Raw genomic sequence first — 16711 nt, forward strand, 5'->3', positions numbered from 1 at the left:
TTCTCAGTCATCCCCTTTGTCATACAAAAGTCACGTGCCCCTTCCTCTGCAGGCGCTGGCAGAGGATGGAGGTTGGCAGCAGTTCGATTTCTGGGTTAGCGTGGCTTCAAAAGCGACAAGATGGAGCTCCCCAGCCTTTGACGTCTTTAGCTCACAGGGTAACACATCGCGGCTCCGCTCACACCCCTCCGATCAGACATAGAGCAGCCAGATATCAAACAGCTCTTTCCCCTCTTAATACGGATCCTTCCAAACACCAGGTGGGCCTTTAACCTCCTTAGGACTGGAGAGAAAAGGAGAAATGCCGCACAACTGTTCACACAGACCTGGGCTCTGCAAAAGGCACCCAGCAAAGCATTTCGGCTGCAATTTTCAAAGAAATCTAAAGGAGTTAGATACCTACATCCCATTGAAGTGCAGCTTGAAGTTCATACTGTTCTTGCTGTTGTTGTTTTAATCATCCTGGAAAAGATTTTTTTTTTTATAGTATGGTACATTTTTAAAGAGGAAAGGGATTCTTTCTTTCTTTCTTTCTTTCTTTCTTTCTTTCTTTCTTTCTTTCTTTCTTTCTTTCTTTCTTTCTTTCTTTCTTTCTTTCTTCTGTTTTTGTGAAGACGGGAGGGTCTTCTTTCTCTTTCCTGGTTTATGTTGACTTTTAGACTTTTGTGCGTGTGTGTTTATTCTGTTTGTGTTTATCTTTTTGCATTCTGTGGTTGCCTTCTTGTTGTTTGTGCTGTACATTGTCGCTGTGTGTGTTTTGGGAATTTTTGCTTGTTTGTGTGTTTGATTTTTTTGCATTCAATTTTCTGGTTTTGGGGGGTGCTTTTTGATTTTTCTCTATCTCGGTCTATGTTTTCTATGTTTCTTCCCTTTTTTGATTCATTCTTTGGTTTGGTTCTTTGCTTTTCATTTTAAATTCTCAGGGACAAATGTTTCCTCTTGCTCTAAAACACGTTGTAGCCTTTAAATTTATTTCTAAATAGCGCCTTAAAGTGTTCCCTGTTTTACAGGCTCAAAGAATGTGTTTCAGGAGAAAAATACCTTTGCTGTAACCCACTTTGAAAGTGGGTTAAGATAAACAGGAACAAAGCAACAAGGTCCCTTTGATACGAACTTCATGAGCTGCTCTCTCATCTCACCGGAAATAGGTGCTTTTCTTTTTTAGGTGCATGCCTTGTTCAATTTAAGGTGACTCATCCTGGCCTCATCCAAAGTCTTTTGAAGTCAATAGGAGTCTTTCCATCCACTTCAAGGGTCATTGGATCAGGCCCGTGATAGGAATATATTGCACCATGAATGTGGACAAGAATAAAGCTTATGAAAATTGTACAGCATTACACTATACCCAGGGACGACAAAACGAAATGCCCCATATCTCTTCTCAAGAAGGGAAGAGAGGTGATTCATTGTCATAAGAGTTAAGATATAAAGCAGAGAGAGATTATGAGAGAGAGAGAGAGAGAGAGAGAGAGAGAGAGAGAGAGAGAGAGAGAGAGAGAGTGGATGCATTATCAGGTCCTAGCCACCAGGGAAACCAAATCTCCAACCACTGTGGATTTTATGTCTGAAGTGCTTTTGGCCTCGGTAGGGTAGTCTCCTACAGCATTTGAGGAGGTGAGATATATGGTTTCAAGTATCTTTTCCAGTCCATATTCATCCAGTGATTTAAAGAAACAAATCCAGTCATTGAAGAACATTCTAGTCTACTCTAGTCTAGTCTCATTTCCTGTATTGTATTGTGCTCCCATATCCTGTATTGCACTCTCATTTCCTATAGTCTAATAAATTCTGGATTGTAATTATAAATATAAACAAAAAAATGAATTTCCCAACAACAGACACACAAAGTTCTTCTTGACAATGCATGTGAAATTCATTACTGGGTACTGATACTTGTACTGGTACTTGCCCCAGAGGGAATGAACAGAACAGGGAATCACCCAGTGATCCATCCCCTGTCGCCCATTCCCAACTTCTGGCAAGCAGAGGCTAGGGACACCATCCCTGCCCATCCCCTGTCAGCCTTTGTTTTTCTAGGCTAAATAATCAATCGCCTCTCCTAAATTCAGCTCTCCATTTCCCTGAACATCTGAGTAGCCCTCCTCTTCCACTTTGAATTAATCTTTTTTGAACATGGGTGACCAGAACTGGACAATGAATTCTTTTAAATAACCACTTGATTTTATCATTATTAACGGACATGAACTTTCCATAGAAGGGTTTACAAATCTCATTCATCACCTGCATGTCTTGTCTTTACAAGACTCATTTGCCTTTGGTCAGTGTCTTGTCATTATCGGCGTTTTTATTCCGTTTGCAGTGTTGTGGTAGCTGTGTGGGCCCCGGGTAAGGAAGAGAGAAGGGGGAGATCTAATATCTTTTATCGGCCGAACTTTTTCTCCACAGAGCTCTGCGGTAGCTCTGTGGATATTGCCTCACTCACCGTGTCTATTTATTTTCTAACTTTCGGCCAATCTTCCCTGAGGAATTCAGTCCAGCTCTAACCCCCGATATTGCTCGGCACTAGAATTCTCTTCCTATGGACATTTTTGCCCACGGTTGTCTTTAATCCCCTGAGCTGCACCACTGAATTCAACAGGGGTCTTTCCATTGTCTTCAATGGTCTTTGGACCAAGCTCTCCTTGAGTGGCAGGTTATTGTTCAGGGTGTTACAAGAGGTGAACCATTGTGGGCTGCAAGGCACAATAATATACAGCACCATCTCCCGGTTGTAAAGTCCTGATGGTTAAAATGCTGGAGCTGTTGGCACGGTCAACAGAGAGTCCACAGCGTCCTGAATTTCTCTCCTCACTGTAGCTGTGAGTGATGTAAGTCAGTTCAGTGCTGGCCTTCCGGTAATACCAGTAAATGGAATCGTAATTCCCGTCAGGAATGTCATGCTTGCATTGAATCTTTGCATCAGCCAATTCAGCACCTCTCTGGTCGGGGGACTGGGTTACTTCAGACAGGCAGATACCACCTCGGGGGAGGGAGAGAGAGTGAGAGTTAAATACAAAGAAAAGGAATACTTGTGGCACCTTAGAGACTAACCAAATTAGTGGTTAGTCTCTAAGGTGCCACAAGTCCTCCTTTTCTTTTTGCGAATACAGACTAACACGGCTGCTGCTCTGAAACCTAGAGTTAAATAAAACACTAACCAATAAATGTGGGCTAGCGATGCACAGCACAAGAGGAAAATGAACTGGACTTAGTCGGTTAGCTTGCAATGGTGATGACAGAGGAAGATGGTCTGGTATGGAAGGCACTGAGCTGGGTCTGAGGACACTGAATTTAACTTCAAGCCCTGCTACCAACTCTCTGGGTGACTTTCAGCAACTCATCTGGGCTGAGAACAGCAGACACCTACAAGATTTGGACACTCAGTTCCCATTAAGAGTAGCAGAAGTTCGGCCTGTAAATCTCTTAGGCATCGTTGTAACTCTCAGTTGTATTCTCTCTGGGTCTCTATGTAAAACAGGGATAAAAGAACTTCTTTTTTCCTTAAAGACTTTGTCTATTTAGGGCAGAGACTCACTACGTATCTGTACAGAGCTCAGCACAGCTTAATGGGGTGCTGATTTCAGTTGGAGGCAGTGGCTGTTACTATAACAAGATCGCATTTAAAAGAGACAACAGGCGGCGTTACTCACAGAACAGGGACAAGACGAGACAGCTGCGCCCACTCATGGCACTCTGACTGCAGGGTCTTCTTGTTCTGTTTGTAGATCGAAGCTCGCCGCTGTCTCTGGCGGTGGGGAGATAACACCGACAGACCGCGCCTCCGCACGCATTCAACCCCTCACCACTTCTGCCTTATCTGCAAAGATTGCATGGCAGTTTGGTTGCTATGGCAGTAAAGGAAATAGGGGATTAAGAGGGTGTTTTTGAACATATCACAAGGTGTTGCTTATCAAAAGGTCTCGGAGTGGTAGCCCTGTGTCACGGAGTGTGGGGGAGTCCCGGCCCTGCACCCCTCTTCCTGGGATTCACTGAGACTCTCAGCCAGCCAGTAAAACAGAAGGTTTATTGGACAACAGGAACACAGTCCAAACCAGAGCTTGTGGGGACAACCTGGACCTCTCAGTCAAGTTCTTCTAGGGGAGAAGGGAGCTCAGACCCCAGCCCTGGGGTTCCCTGAGTTCCTCCACCCAGCCCCAAACTGAAACTAAACCCCCCCAGCAGGCTCCCTCCTGCAGCCTCTGTTCACATTCCTGGGCAGAGGTGTCACCTCCCCCTCCCCCTCCTGGCTCAGGTGACAGGCTCTCAGGTCTCTCATCCCCAGGGCACATTCCCAGGTCAACACTCCCCCCCTCCATGCTGCTTCACATCGTCACATCTCTCCCCCCTTGGAGACTGAACTGAGCGGGGTCACTCTGACCAGTGACCTGGGGAAGTTTGGGGTCCCCTCTCTGGGACAGCGCATCCGCTATCAGGTTGGCACTTCCCTTCATGTGGACCACGTCCATGTCGTAATCCTGCAGCAGCAGGCTCCACCTCAGGAGTTTGGCGTTGGCTCCTTTCATCTGGTGCAGCCAGGTCAGGGGAGAGTGGTCGGTGTACACGGTGAAGTGTCACCCGAAGAGATAGGGCTCTAGTTTCTTGAGGGCCCACACCATGGCCAGGCACTCCTTCTCGATGGCCGCGTAGTGTTGCTCTTGCTCAGGTACACAATGGGGTGTCTCTCCCCCTTTTCATCCTCCTGCATTAACACCGCCCCCAGTCCCATGTCTGAGGCGTCAGTGAACACCACAAAGGTCTTGTCAAAGTCTGGGTTTGCCGGAACTGGGCCACTGACCAGAGCCTCCTTCAGCACCCAGAAAGCCTCCTGGCACTGCTGGGTCCAGACCACCTTGTCTGGCTTCCCCTTCTTGCATAGCTCAGTGATGGGGGTGGTGATGGCGCTAAAGTGGGGCAGAAATCTTCGGTAGTATCCTGCCATCCCAATAAAGGCTTGGACCTGCTTTTTTTGTGTGGAGCGGGCCAGTCTCTGATCACCTCCACCTTGGCTGGTTCTGGCTTTAGGCGGCCGCTCCCCACCCGATGGCCCAGGTAAGATACTTCCGCCATCCCCACCTTGCACTTCTCCACTTTTACAGTCAGCCCAGCCCCCTGGAGTCGGTCCAGCACTTGTCTAATCTGGGACACGTGGTCCTCCCAGGTCTGGCTAAAGACACAGATGTCATCAATATACGCCACGGCAAAACTCTCCATCCCCCTCAGGAGCTGGTCCACTAGGTGCTGGAAGGTGGCCGGCGCTCCCTTGAGGCTGAAAGGCAGGGTCAGGAACTCATAGAGCCCCAGAGGGGTGATAAAGGCCGATTTCAGCCAGGCATCTGCATCCAGCGGCACTTGCCAGTAGCCCTTTGTAAGGTCCATGGTGGTAAGGTACCGAGCTCCTCCCAGCTTGTCGAGCAGCTCATCAGGCCTGGGCATGGGGTAGGCATCAGATACAGTGATGGCATTGAGCTTCCGACAGTCCACACAGAACTGGACCAACCCGTCCTTTTTGGGGACCAGCACCATCGGCGAGGCCCAAGGGCTGGCCGATGGCTGGATCACCCCCAAAGCCAGCATATCCTGGACCTCTCTTTCCAGGTCCTGAGCAGTTTTCCCTGTGACTCAGAAGGGGGAGCATCTTATCGGCGGGTGCGACCCGGTCTGCACCTGGTGGACAGTCAGATTAGTGCGTCCAGGCTGGTTGGAAAACAGCTGTCGGTACAGATGCAGCACCCCCCTGACCTCAGCTTGCTGGGCAGGGGTTAGCTGATCTGAGAGGGGAATTGTTTCCAAGGGGGAACCAGCTCTGTTCCCAGGGAATAGATCTACTAAAGGGTCATCTCCCTGCTCCTCCCACTGTCCACACACGGCCAACACCACATTCCCCCTGGCATAATATGGCTTCATCATATTCACATGGTACACCCGGCGGTGGTGTGCCCGGTTCGACAGCTCCACCACATAGTTTACCTCATTGAGCTGCTTGACAACCTTGAAAGGGCCCTCCCAAGTGGCCTGTAGTTTGTTCTTTCTCACGGGGATGAGAACCATCACGGTTGGAATGTAGCTTTAGATTTAGGATTTAAGGTTCGGGGATAGCCTTAGATTTAGGGTTAAGGTTACAGCGAGGTTGAGGTAAAAGGTTTGGAGCAGGTTTAAGACTAGGATTCCATGGGATATGGGAGCCCAAAGTCCTTTGGAAATCCCAGTCTATTTACCTCGGAGATTCAATGTCCAAATGCTAAGAATAAAACACTTCCCCATGATTTCTCCTATAGCGACCTAGTTTTTTATGTTCTTTAAGACATGGCTGCGAAGAAGAATCTAATCTTCGTATATCCGAAGGCAGCTCTAGCTAGGGACGAGGGAGGAGTTTGGAGCTCATAAAAGACACAGGAAACACGCTGGGTTCAGGTGAATCTGCAGCTGACATCCTGCTGAGATTATAGGGAAAAGGATGGAGTTGTGGGTCAGGCACTTGTCTGAGACTCAGGAGAGCTGGTTTCAGTTGCCAGCTCTACCACAAATTCCCTTTGAGACCTTCGTCAAGGCAGTTAGTCTCTCTCTGCCTCAGTTTCCCTATACGTAAAACAGAGATCCTAATATTTCTCTGCCACACCTGGACTGTGAGGATACATCTTTGGAAGCACTCAGATGTTTTTTGTGATGGGGTGATATAAGTAGATAGATACCCAGATAGCTTTACTGGGAATGAAGTTTGGGACTTTCAAAGGATGATTTTAATGAAACGTGGATGTCTCATTGACAGAGGCTCTTTAAAAATTCCCAGACATCATCCTAGCAATATGTTTTAAAAGACTCTTTTTTCCTCCCTGGTTAAAATCTGAAATAAATAGAACCTGGAAAGATTCAAATGACATGGGTATTATACTTTTTACCAGTAGGTTGTGCTACCTTGTTGTTTTCCCCAAATCTACCTGGACAGCGTTGCTTTAGTCTCATGCATTATTAAAATGTCATACAAAGCAATAGGAGGTTTTTAACTAATCACACCAAAACAGAAGGTGCTTTATAGGTTGTGACAGTCGCAGACTTGCAGCTAGTCATTTAAATCTCCCACCCACACTCATAAATAGGTTATCTTCATTTAAATCACTTAACAATGAAGTGAGCTGTAGCCCACGAAAGCTCATGCTCAAATAAATTGGTTAGTCTCTAAGGTGCCACAAGTACTCCTTTTCTTTTTGCGAATACAGACTAACACGGCTGCTACTCTGAAAACTATCTTAACTCAAGTTTTTAAAAAATCGGTATTTTTACTACTCTTTATTTTCAAAATATGCTAGTCTATGAAGAGAAAAAAATTCTCAAGATGTTAACAGAATAAGCTCACGCCCATTCTATGATCCAGGGTTGATAAATTACTGTAAAGATTTCAATAAAGATTTGGTTTGGGGGGGATAGGAAGCACTAGCTTGACATCAGTACAATCACCTCAAAATATTTATTTATTGGCAGTGTAATAATTCTGCTAAGACCCGGTGTTCCCAGGCTCAGACTGCCTAACTTCCACTGCATCAAGGAAGGGAAGGCTTTTTGCTCAGCTTTGCTATGTAGCTCTGTCACTTTGAGCTCTGCAGGGCGCAGTAATACACCACTGTGTCTGCCAGCCTCAGTTCTGTGATGTTCAGGACTTTGCATCTGTCAACCACTTCTGGGAGAAACCTGCAGCATCACTGGCTCTTTTAGCTCCTCTCTGGAAAATGCACGGCAGGCCATGGTTACGATACTGAGGTACTAGAAGAGAGATACAGCGCCGAATAGGAGCAGAGAGAAGTTATTTTAACTCTATATTTAGCACTGCTGGGGCCGTTGCTGGAATACTTTGTCCAATTCAGGTGTTCAGAAATCAAGAAGGAGACTGATAAATTGGAGAGGGTTCAGAGAAGAGGGTTCAGAGAAGGGTTGTGAGAATGATTACAAGTTTAGAAAACATGTTTATAGTGATAGACTCAAGAAGCTCAAGCAGGCTGCAGTATATTTTCCCCATGTTTTAAGTCATAATCTGCAACAAATGAGTATTTTAATTGTATTATTTATCTATATCTTTTAATTCATATTGTTTTATACCTACTGTACCACAAATGGATTTTCTTTCTTTCTTTCTTTCTTTCTTTCTTTCTTTCTTTCTTTCTTTCTTTCTTTCTTTCTTTCTTTCTTTCTTTCTTTCTTTCTTTCTTTCTTTCTTTCTTTCTTTCTTTCTTTTATTTTTACCCATAAGTTGCCATAAATTGTGACTTTTGGGCCAAAATGTTTGCCCACCCCTGATTTAGGATAAGGGCTAGAGTTAACATTCAAATGTACCCTTAGATTTAGGATTTAGGGTTAGGGTTCGTGTTCGGATTAGCATTAAATTTTGGGTTAAGGTTATAGCGTGGTTGAGGTAAAAGATTTGGGATAGGTTTAAGAGAATCCATGGGAGCCCAAAGTCCTTTGAAAATCCCAGTCGATTTACCTAGGAGATTCAATATCCAACTGCTAAGAATAAAACACTTCCCCATGATTTCTCCCTTAGAGACCTAGGCTTTATGTTCCGAGACGTGGCTGCGAGGAGCAATCTAATCTTCACGTGTCCGAAGGCAGCTCCAGCTAGGGACGGTTCAACAGAAACCAGCTGAGTGGAAGAAAGAGGAGTTTGGGGGAGCTCAAAACAGACACAGGAAACATGCTGGGTTCAGATTAGTCCGCAGCTGAAATCCTGGCAAGACTGTAGGAGATTTTCCCAGGAGATTAAATATCCAAATAATAAGAATACAACACCTCTCTTCCTGACTAAGCTAATACTTAGTCCTGCCAGGAGTGCAGGGGACTGGACTAGATGACCTCTCAAAGTCCCTTCCAGTTCTACGATTCTATGATTCTCCCACAGAGACCAAGTTTGGCCCTCTCAGATGTTGCTTCAAAGAGGAAACTAACCTTCAAGTCTCTGCAAGAAGCTACAACTTGGGAAAGTTCAAGAGAACTCGGGCTGGACAAAGAAGGAGGGAGTTGGAAAATTCCTAAGAGGTTCAGAAAACACGCTGCATACAGGTTGGTCTGTAGATCACATTGTGCTCAGCTTGTAGGAAGAAGAATAGGCTTGTGGGTAAGGCTCATCTCTGGGTGCAGGGAGAGCTAGCTTCAGTTCCCACCTCTCCCCCTGACTCCCTTGTGACCTTTATCAAGACAATTAACCTCTCTGGGCTTTGGTTTCCCTAGCTATAAAATATTCTCTGTCTGCCCCAAATGTGGATTGTGAAGACAAATAAACTGAAGCCCTCAGAAATTCTTGTATTGGGGTTCATTTAAGAACGTGGACACATTTATCAGGTGTTACAGGTTGGATCACAGAAACCCCCTTGGGGCTGCCAACTGATGTGCCAAGACTACTTCTGCCATTGCTTTCTCTGCCAGCTTGGGACTCCAGAGCCCTGCCTGACACACTTGACACACTTGCTGGCCACAGGCACAGACCCAGGTCTGAACCACGTCCCACAAACTGCAAGCTTAACTGAAAGCAGTTTAAGAAGTGTTCCGGTCTTTAACACTCAGATGCCCAACTCTCAATGGGGTCCAAACCCCAAATAAATCTTCGCCCTCTATTACACTGATAGAGAGATATGCACAGCTGTTTGCCCCCACCCCCATGTATTAATACATACTCTGGGTTAAATAATAAGTAAAAAGTGATTTTATTAAATACAGAAAGTGGGATTTAAGTGGTTCCAAGTATTAACAAACAGAACAAAGTGAATTATGAAGCAAAATAAAATAAAACACGCAAGCCTATGCCTAATAGAGTAAGAAGTTGAATACATATAAAATCTCACCCTCAGAGATGTTCCAGTAAGATTTCTTTTACAGACTAGTCTCCTTCTAGTCTGGGTCCAGCAATCATACACACCCCCTGTAGGTGCTGTCCTTTGTCCCAGTTTCTTTCAGCTATTCTTGGGGGTGGAGAGGCTATCTCTTGAGCCACTAAAGACAAAATGGAGGGGTCTCCCAGGGGTTTAAATAGACTTTCTCTTGTTGGTGGACACCCCTTCCTCCCCCTGTGTAGAATCCCAGCTACAAGATGGAGTTTTGGAATCACATGGGCAAGTCAATGTCCATGAATGACTCAGAACTTTCAGGTAGCAGCCGTGGTTCACATCCTACCTTGAACGTCCTCAAGTAGACTTCTTATGTGGATTGAGCCTTCCGAGATCCATTGTACATTAAGTGTTTCTTGATTGGGAACTTAACTTGCACATTCCTTTCTCAAGAAGCTGACCATATGCTTTACTAAGGCTACTTAAAAAGCAAGTACACAGCCAATATTCATAAGTTTGAACACAAAAATGATACATGCATACAAATTGGAGGAATAGATTCAGTAGATCATAACCTATACAGAGATATGTTACATAGCATATGTAGCATAAAACTTTTTCCAGTTATGTCATATTCATATATATATATATATATATATATATATATATATATATATATATATATATATATATATATATATATATATATATATATATATATAAGCATATTTCCATAAAGCCTTATGGGGTGCAATGTCACATCAGGAATTAGGTCTGCAGAAGAGAAAAGTGGGGGGGGGGGGGACGGACATGGTAACCGTTTTCAAGTACATGAAAGGTTGTTACAAGGAGGAGGGTGAAAAATTGTTCTCTGAGAGTAGGAGAAGCAGCAATGAGCTTAAATTGCAGCAAGGGAGGTTTTGGTTGGATATCAGGAACAACGTCCTAACTGCCAGGGTAATTAAGTACTGGAATTAAGTACTGGTTGTGGAACCGCCCTCATAGGAGATTTTTAAGACACCTTAGACATACACCTACCAGGGATGGTCTAGAATACATAAGACTTAGTCTTTCCATGAGAGCAGGGGACTGGTCTAGAAGACCTGTCCAGGTCCCTTTCAGTCCTAGGATTCTGTGTTTCTCCAGGGGTGCCATTTTAATGGAGCTGCTTAAACAACTTGATCACGACCAAATCCGTGTTTTTTGCTGAGTGATCCCTCTTCCCAGGAGAGCTGCTTGCAGCTTTAATGTCTGCAACCTCCAGCGCTGCAGGGAAGGCAGGGCTTTTGTACAGCTCCGCTATGTGGCTTTCTCACAGTGGCCTCTCCAGGGCGCAGTAATACACCGCTGTGTCTGCCGGCTCCAGGGAGGCGATGTTCAGAACTGTGGAGCTGTCATCAGCCTGGGAAGAAAACCTCCCCTGGGCGAAATCTGCAGTATGAGTGTAACCCTGAGCTCGCTTCGCTCCTCTCTTGAGAATGTACTGCAGGGCTTGATTCGGATATTGGCGGTACCAATTCAGATAGACGTAATCCGTAGAGTTGGTATCGTAGGAACAGCGGAGAGCCACCGAGTCTCCTTCTGTTCCAGACACTTGGGATTCTTCAGGCTGGACCAAGTCACCCAGCGCAGCACCTGCAAACAGACCATCACATTGCAGGACATCCTCTCAGCTGGGCGTGACCCACGGACCCAGCTCACGCCTGGGGGTTTCAAGGGACTCTAAAAGATTTAAGAAAAGGAGGACTTGTGGCACCTTAGAGACTAACCCATTTATAGGAGCATGAGCTTTCCTGAGCTACAGCTCACTTCATCGGATGTAGCTCAGGAAAGCTCACGCTCAAATAAATGGGTTAGTCTCTAAGGTGCCACGAGTCCTCCTTTTCTTTTTGTAAATACAGACTAACAGGGCTGCTACTCTGAAACCTAAAAGATTTAAGTGCTCAACAAGAATTGAATCAGGATGAGGGTGAGGTTTATACATAGAATCAATGTCAGGATTTGACATAGGGTTACCATTGGGTTTGGGGTTAACGTTGGGATTAATGTTCAATGAAATTTAGGAGTCCTAAACGCTCTCAAACTTCTTGGAAAATCCCCGTTCAACTACCTAGACGAGTCAGTACCCAAAGGGTGAGACGAAAACACCTCAACATAGCTTCTCCTCGAGCCACCCGGCCTGACACGCTCCGCTGCGGGTGCTGCTGCGAAGAGGAAAATTTCACTTCGCTGAAGGACCGTCACGAACCAGCGGAGAGGGAGGAGGTTGAGGAACTCGTTCCTGACCCGGGTCACACGCTGCAGTCTGGGGTTGGGCTGCAGCTGGAGCGACCCGGCTCGTGGGAGCGATGGGGCGCATGAAGAAGGCTGGTTTAGGCTTAAAGTAACTGGCTGTAGGCTCAGGATGTCATGGTCCGAGTCCCAGCTCCGCCCCAGGCGACCTCGGGCAAGTCAGAGAATATTTGTGTTCTTCTCTCCCCATCTGTAAACAGGAGCTGATAATAGGGCAGCTCTGCCGCGCCTGTTTTTCATAATGGGGCTAAGATATGGCTGCTAGAGGGGGTCACATATTCATATACCTTAATTAGCCATAATTGCTAAATTTTTCAAATAGAATTTTTTTTAAAATTCATTGACCTCCTTTTTAAATCCCAGCTGTCCCCATGGGTGGCAGATTTATCCCACACCACTTCGCACCTCTCTGGAGCATGCACTGTGGGATGTGGTTCGGACACCGACAGAGCAAGTAAAGACAGAAGTCAGGATACCCGCTACTTCAGGAGCATACGAGCGTCACCGTGTCTCCTTCTTCTCCAGGCATCGGAGATCACTGAACCGGACTGATTCAGCCAACCCAGCATCTGCCAAAAGACAGTCAAATCCCAGGACTCATTTCAGCTGCGCTTGACCGACTGAACGGGTTTAAGACACAGAATTTCAAACACGCGTAAGCCCTTGAGGCGCCTCATTGAGTAAAACGCAAGTTCAGGGCTAAGGTTAGGGTTGGAGCGTGGTTCGGGCTGAGGGCTGAGGTTTAGGGAATGTGCTTGTACGGAGGTTTATTGTTAGGGTTCGGGACCAATGGGGGTTGGGCTCCTAAATTTCTCAGAAAAAAATTGAACATTCGAGTCTTTTTACCTAGGTGCTTAAACAGCCAAACAAAGAGAAGAAAACACGCCTCCACTTCGATTGGATTTTTTGAGGGCATTTCAAACGAGAGCTTCACCTAACCACAGGTATCAATTAATAGGTATTTTGAATGTATATATAAACCACATATTTAAATTGAATTCATGTATATTGACCCTATATTTAATTTTAATTCATGTATTTTATGCTAATTTTGCAAAAAAAAAATGAATTTAACAGTAATTCTAATCTATATTTTTTTTCAGTCATACTAGTTAGCCACGTTTCAGTTCCAGTATCTCTTGCTTTTCGTAATTTTGCACCCTAAGTCGGTATCTGTCCAGTTTAGAGGTGGGAAAAGATGCCCAAAGTGCTTCCTGGTTTAATTTCTTGGTCTTTTATATTCTCCAAAGGCTGTGTTTTAATGTTGCTATTTTGAGTAAGAACTTGATTTGATGGAGGAGGGGGAGTGGAAGAACTAAATTGACAGCCCCATAATCGCCCACAAATGTGAGCATTGAATGAGGTAAAAAACCGTTTTCAAGGGGGCTGCTTCTGGTGTTAATTTCTGCAGGCTCCGCTGCCGCAAGGCAAGGAGAGGTTTTGTGCAGATCTCCTGTGTGGCTCTGTCACTGTGCCCTGTGCAGGGCGCAGAGATACACCGCTGTGTCTGCCAGCTCCAGGGCTGCGATGTTCAGAACTGTGGAGCTGTCATCGGCCTGGGAAATAAAACCTCTGCTGGGCGAAATCTGAGATATCACTCAGTGTGAATCCCCTCGCTCCTCTGCGGAGAACTTACTGCAGGGCTTGGCTGGGATAACGGCGGAACCAGTACAGATAGACACGCGTATCACTGGCATTGTAAGAACAGCTGAGAGTCATAGAATCTCCTTCTGCTCCAGATGCGAAGGGCTCCCTGGTCTGGATCCACTCGCCCAAGCACCGCACCTGAAACAAGACAATCACATCGAAGGAGATCACCTCAGCTGTTCCTGACACATGTAAATGATTCCACGCACATTGCACTTTAAGGCTGTGGATTGCGAAAAAGCCTAGGAGATTTGGGCGCCTTGCTCCAAAGGAAATGAAGTTGGCGTTGAGGTTAATTTTAGGATTAGGGTCAAGGTAACTCCAATTATTGGGGTTAGGGTTAGAGATGGGGTGAGGCGGAGGGTGCTGGGGCAGGGCTAGGGTTCGGTTTACAATTTATTAGGAGCTGGTCGCCTAAATCTCTTGGGCTCTTTTAAAAATCTCAATCTGTTTACCTAGGAGATTAAACATCCAAATGCTGGAAATGAAATAGTTCTCCATGGTTTCTTTTATAACAGCCAGGTCTGACACTTCCAGATGTTGCTCCGAACAGAATCCGCAGTTACAGCGTGGGGAACATCGATCAGAATCCAGCCCGGAGGGAGAGGGAGGAATTTGGAGGGAAAACTCTAAACAGACACAAGAAATAGACCGGGTTCAGGGTAGTCTGCATCTGACGCTACTGCTGAGAGGGAGGGAAGAAGGATGGGGCTGTGGTGGAGAAGGCTGAGTTCTGGGAAGCAGGAGAGCTGGTCCCAGTTTCTCAGGTCTGCCACAAAGTCCTTCGGAGAATTTGGTAATTTCACTCAGTCTGTCTGTGCCTTAGTTCTCCATCTGTACAGAGGAGTGATAATATTTCTCGGTCTGACCACAGAGATTCTGAGGATAAGTCCTTTTGAATCACTCAGATGGGGAACATAATACATGTAGTATAGACTAGTAATGTAGACTGGGATTTAGTCGGGCTCCTAACACGCCTCCTAACTCTCCCCGGCTCTCGTGAATTGGGAGGAATTGTTTAAAATTCTTGGTATGTTTATTGTCATTCCGGCTGAAATGGGAGAACATTCAAATTCTCTAGAACAGTGGGAGGGTTTCAACTCGCAACACGTATTTATTCCATTCACCAGAAGATGGCGCTGCTCTGGCATTATCCCACCACACTCATCGAAGGCATCGCTTGAAGCGAACGGGGGCTGTACTTTTTTAGAGAGTGATACAAAGGAATGTCAGTTACCAAACCAAACAGCCCATCACTTGAATTTGTCTCCGATTGGAATACTTGTTTCACTTTGGTGGCGTGGTAAAGGGCAGCTTCACAGCGTCAGACACATCTCTAATTAGGTATTTTGACCTCAATTTTTAAATAACTTGTAACCCACATTTTCCACAAATAGGATTTTTAAACAGTATTTTTTTCATATTTTTCTCACTCATTTTCCGTCTAATTTTACCACAAATAAAGACTTCAATTGCATTTGTTATGTACATTTTTATCCACATATTTGCACACCGCAGTTTAATACAAATGAGCAATTTTTTTTTGGTCCCACACTACACACGGAGAGGCCCGCTGGAGAACTGTGGAGAAAAATGTCTAAGATGTTTCCTGGTTTAAGCTCATGCCCTTTATATTCTCCAAGCGTGACAGCTGAATGTAGCTCTTTAAATAAGTACTTGACTCTTGGGAGGTGCTAGGACAGATAACATGAGGTCCCCTATTCAACCCAAAATATGCAGTTGTACATAGTGGAAGGAGTTCCCCTCTGGAGATCTGCAAGCAGCATTAATCTCTGAACATCCAATGAAGCAGGGGTGGGAGGGTTTTTGTTCGGCTCGCCTATGTGGCTCTGTCACCGTGCCACACCCAGGGCGCAGAGATACAGCGCCGTGTCTGCCGGCTCCAGGGCTGCGATGCTCAGAACTGTGGAGCTGTCATCGGCCTGGGAAGAAAACCTCTTCTTGGCGAAATCTGCGGTATCACTGTCACCTCTGGCCTGCTTCACTCCTCTCCGGAGAATGTACTGCGGGGCCTGGTTGGGAAACTGGCGGTACCAGAAGAGATAGACGTAGCCGGTAGAGCTGGTCTCATAAGAACAAGAGAGGGTCACAGCGTCTCCTTCTCTTCCAGAGAGGTGGGGTTCCCTGGACTGGACCGAGTCCCCCAGCACAGAACCTGTAACAAAGCAATGAAATTTTAGGACATGATTTCACTTGTATCTGACTCACCGAGACTGCTCCAGGTGCATGGCGGTGTAAGACTGGCAATTTCGAAGAACCCTAAGGGGTTTAGGCTTCCGATGACCATTAAATTAAGGACTAGACTAAAGGTAAGGGTTTGGCATTCGGGTTTAGGGTGAGGCTGAGAGTCAGGGTTCCAGATAGAGTTGAATGGTAGTAGCAATTTTAACTTCCTTAGACCCTTCAGAAACCTCCGGGTGTTTACCTAGGTGAATAAATAGCCAAATGCTGACTATATAATACGGCTCCATGATTTTTTTTTCCTTGTGTGACTAAATGGGACCCTCCAGATACCGCTGCAAAGAGGACTCTCAACTTCAGGGCTCTGCAGGCAGCTACAATTGAGGAAGGTTCGCCAGAATCCGGCCTAGTGGGGGAGGGAGGAGGTTTGGGAAACTCTTAACAGACACAGGAAACGCGGTGAGTTCTGTTCAGTTTGCAGCTGACAAAGTGGTGACATTGAGGTAAGAAGAATGAGCTGGTGGTTAAGGCTCTGGGCTGGGACAAAGGAGAACTTGCATCGGTTCCCAGGTCTGCTACACACACCCCTCTCTGACCTTAGGCAAGCCAGTGAATATCTTTCTGACTCCCTTTCCCTACCTGTGCAACAGCGATGGACATGTTTCTCTCTCTCACTGGGGCATTGTGAGGATAGATATCTCGAGGCGCTCCGATGTCACTCAGAAGAAGACCATACAGGTAACTAGATTCTTAGCAAGGAA

General features: G+C 45.8%; 1 protein-coding gene across 1 annotated transcript in view; it reads right to left on the reverse strand.

The window, feature by feature from the left end:
* Positions 1-16711, reverse strand: part of LOC311529988 (immunoglobulin lambda-1 light chain-like) — a gene marked incomplete at its 5' end in the record, with an annotated part of 156116 nt that overhangs the window by 103634 nt on the left and 35771 nt on the right. The window contains one exon of the mRNA XM_084646263.1: positions 11126-11211. Coding sequence (XP_084502389.1) covers positions 11126-11211 — 86 coding nt within the window. The remainder of the gene's footprint in view (positions 1-11125; positions 11212-16711) is intronic.

This window comes from Lepidochelys olivacea (genome assembly GCF_965140295.1).
Source record: "Lepidochelys olivacea isolate rLepOli2 genome assembly, chromosome: 13".
Classification (NCBI taxonomy): Eukaryota; Metazoa; Chordata; order Testudines; family Cheloniidae; genus Lepidochelys; species Lepidochelys olivacea.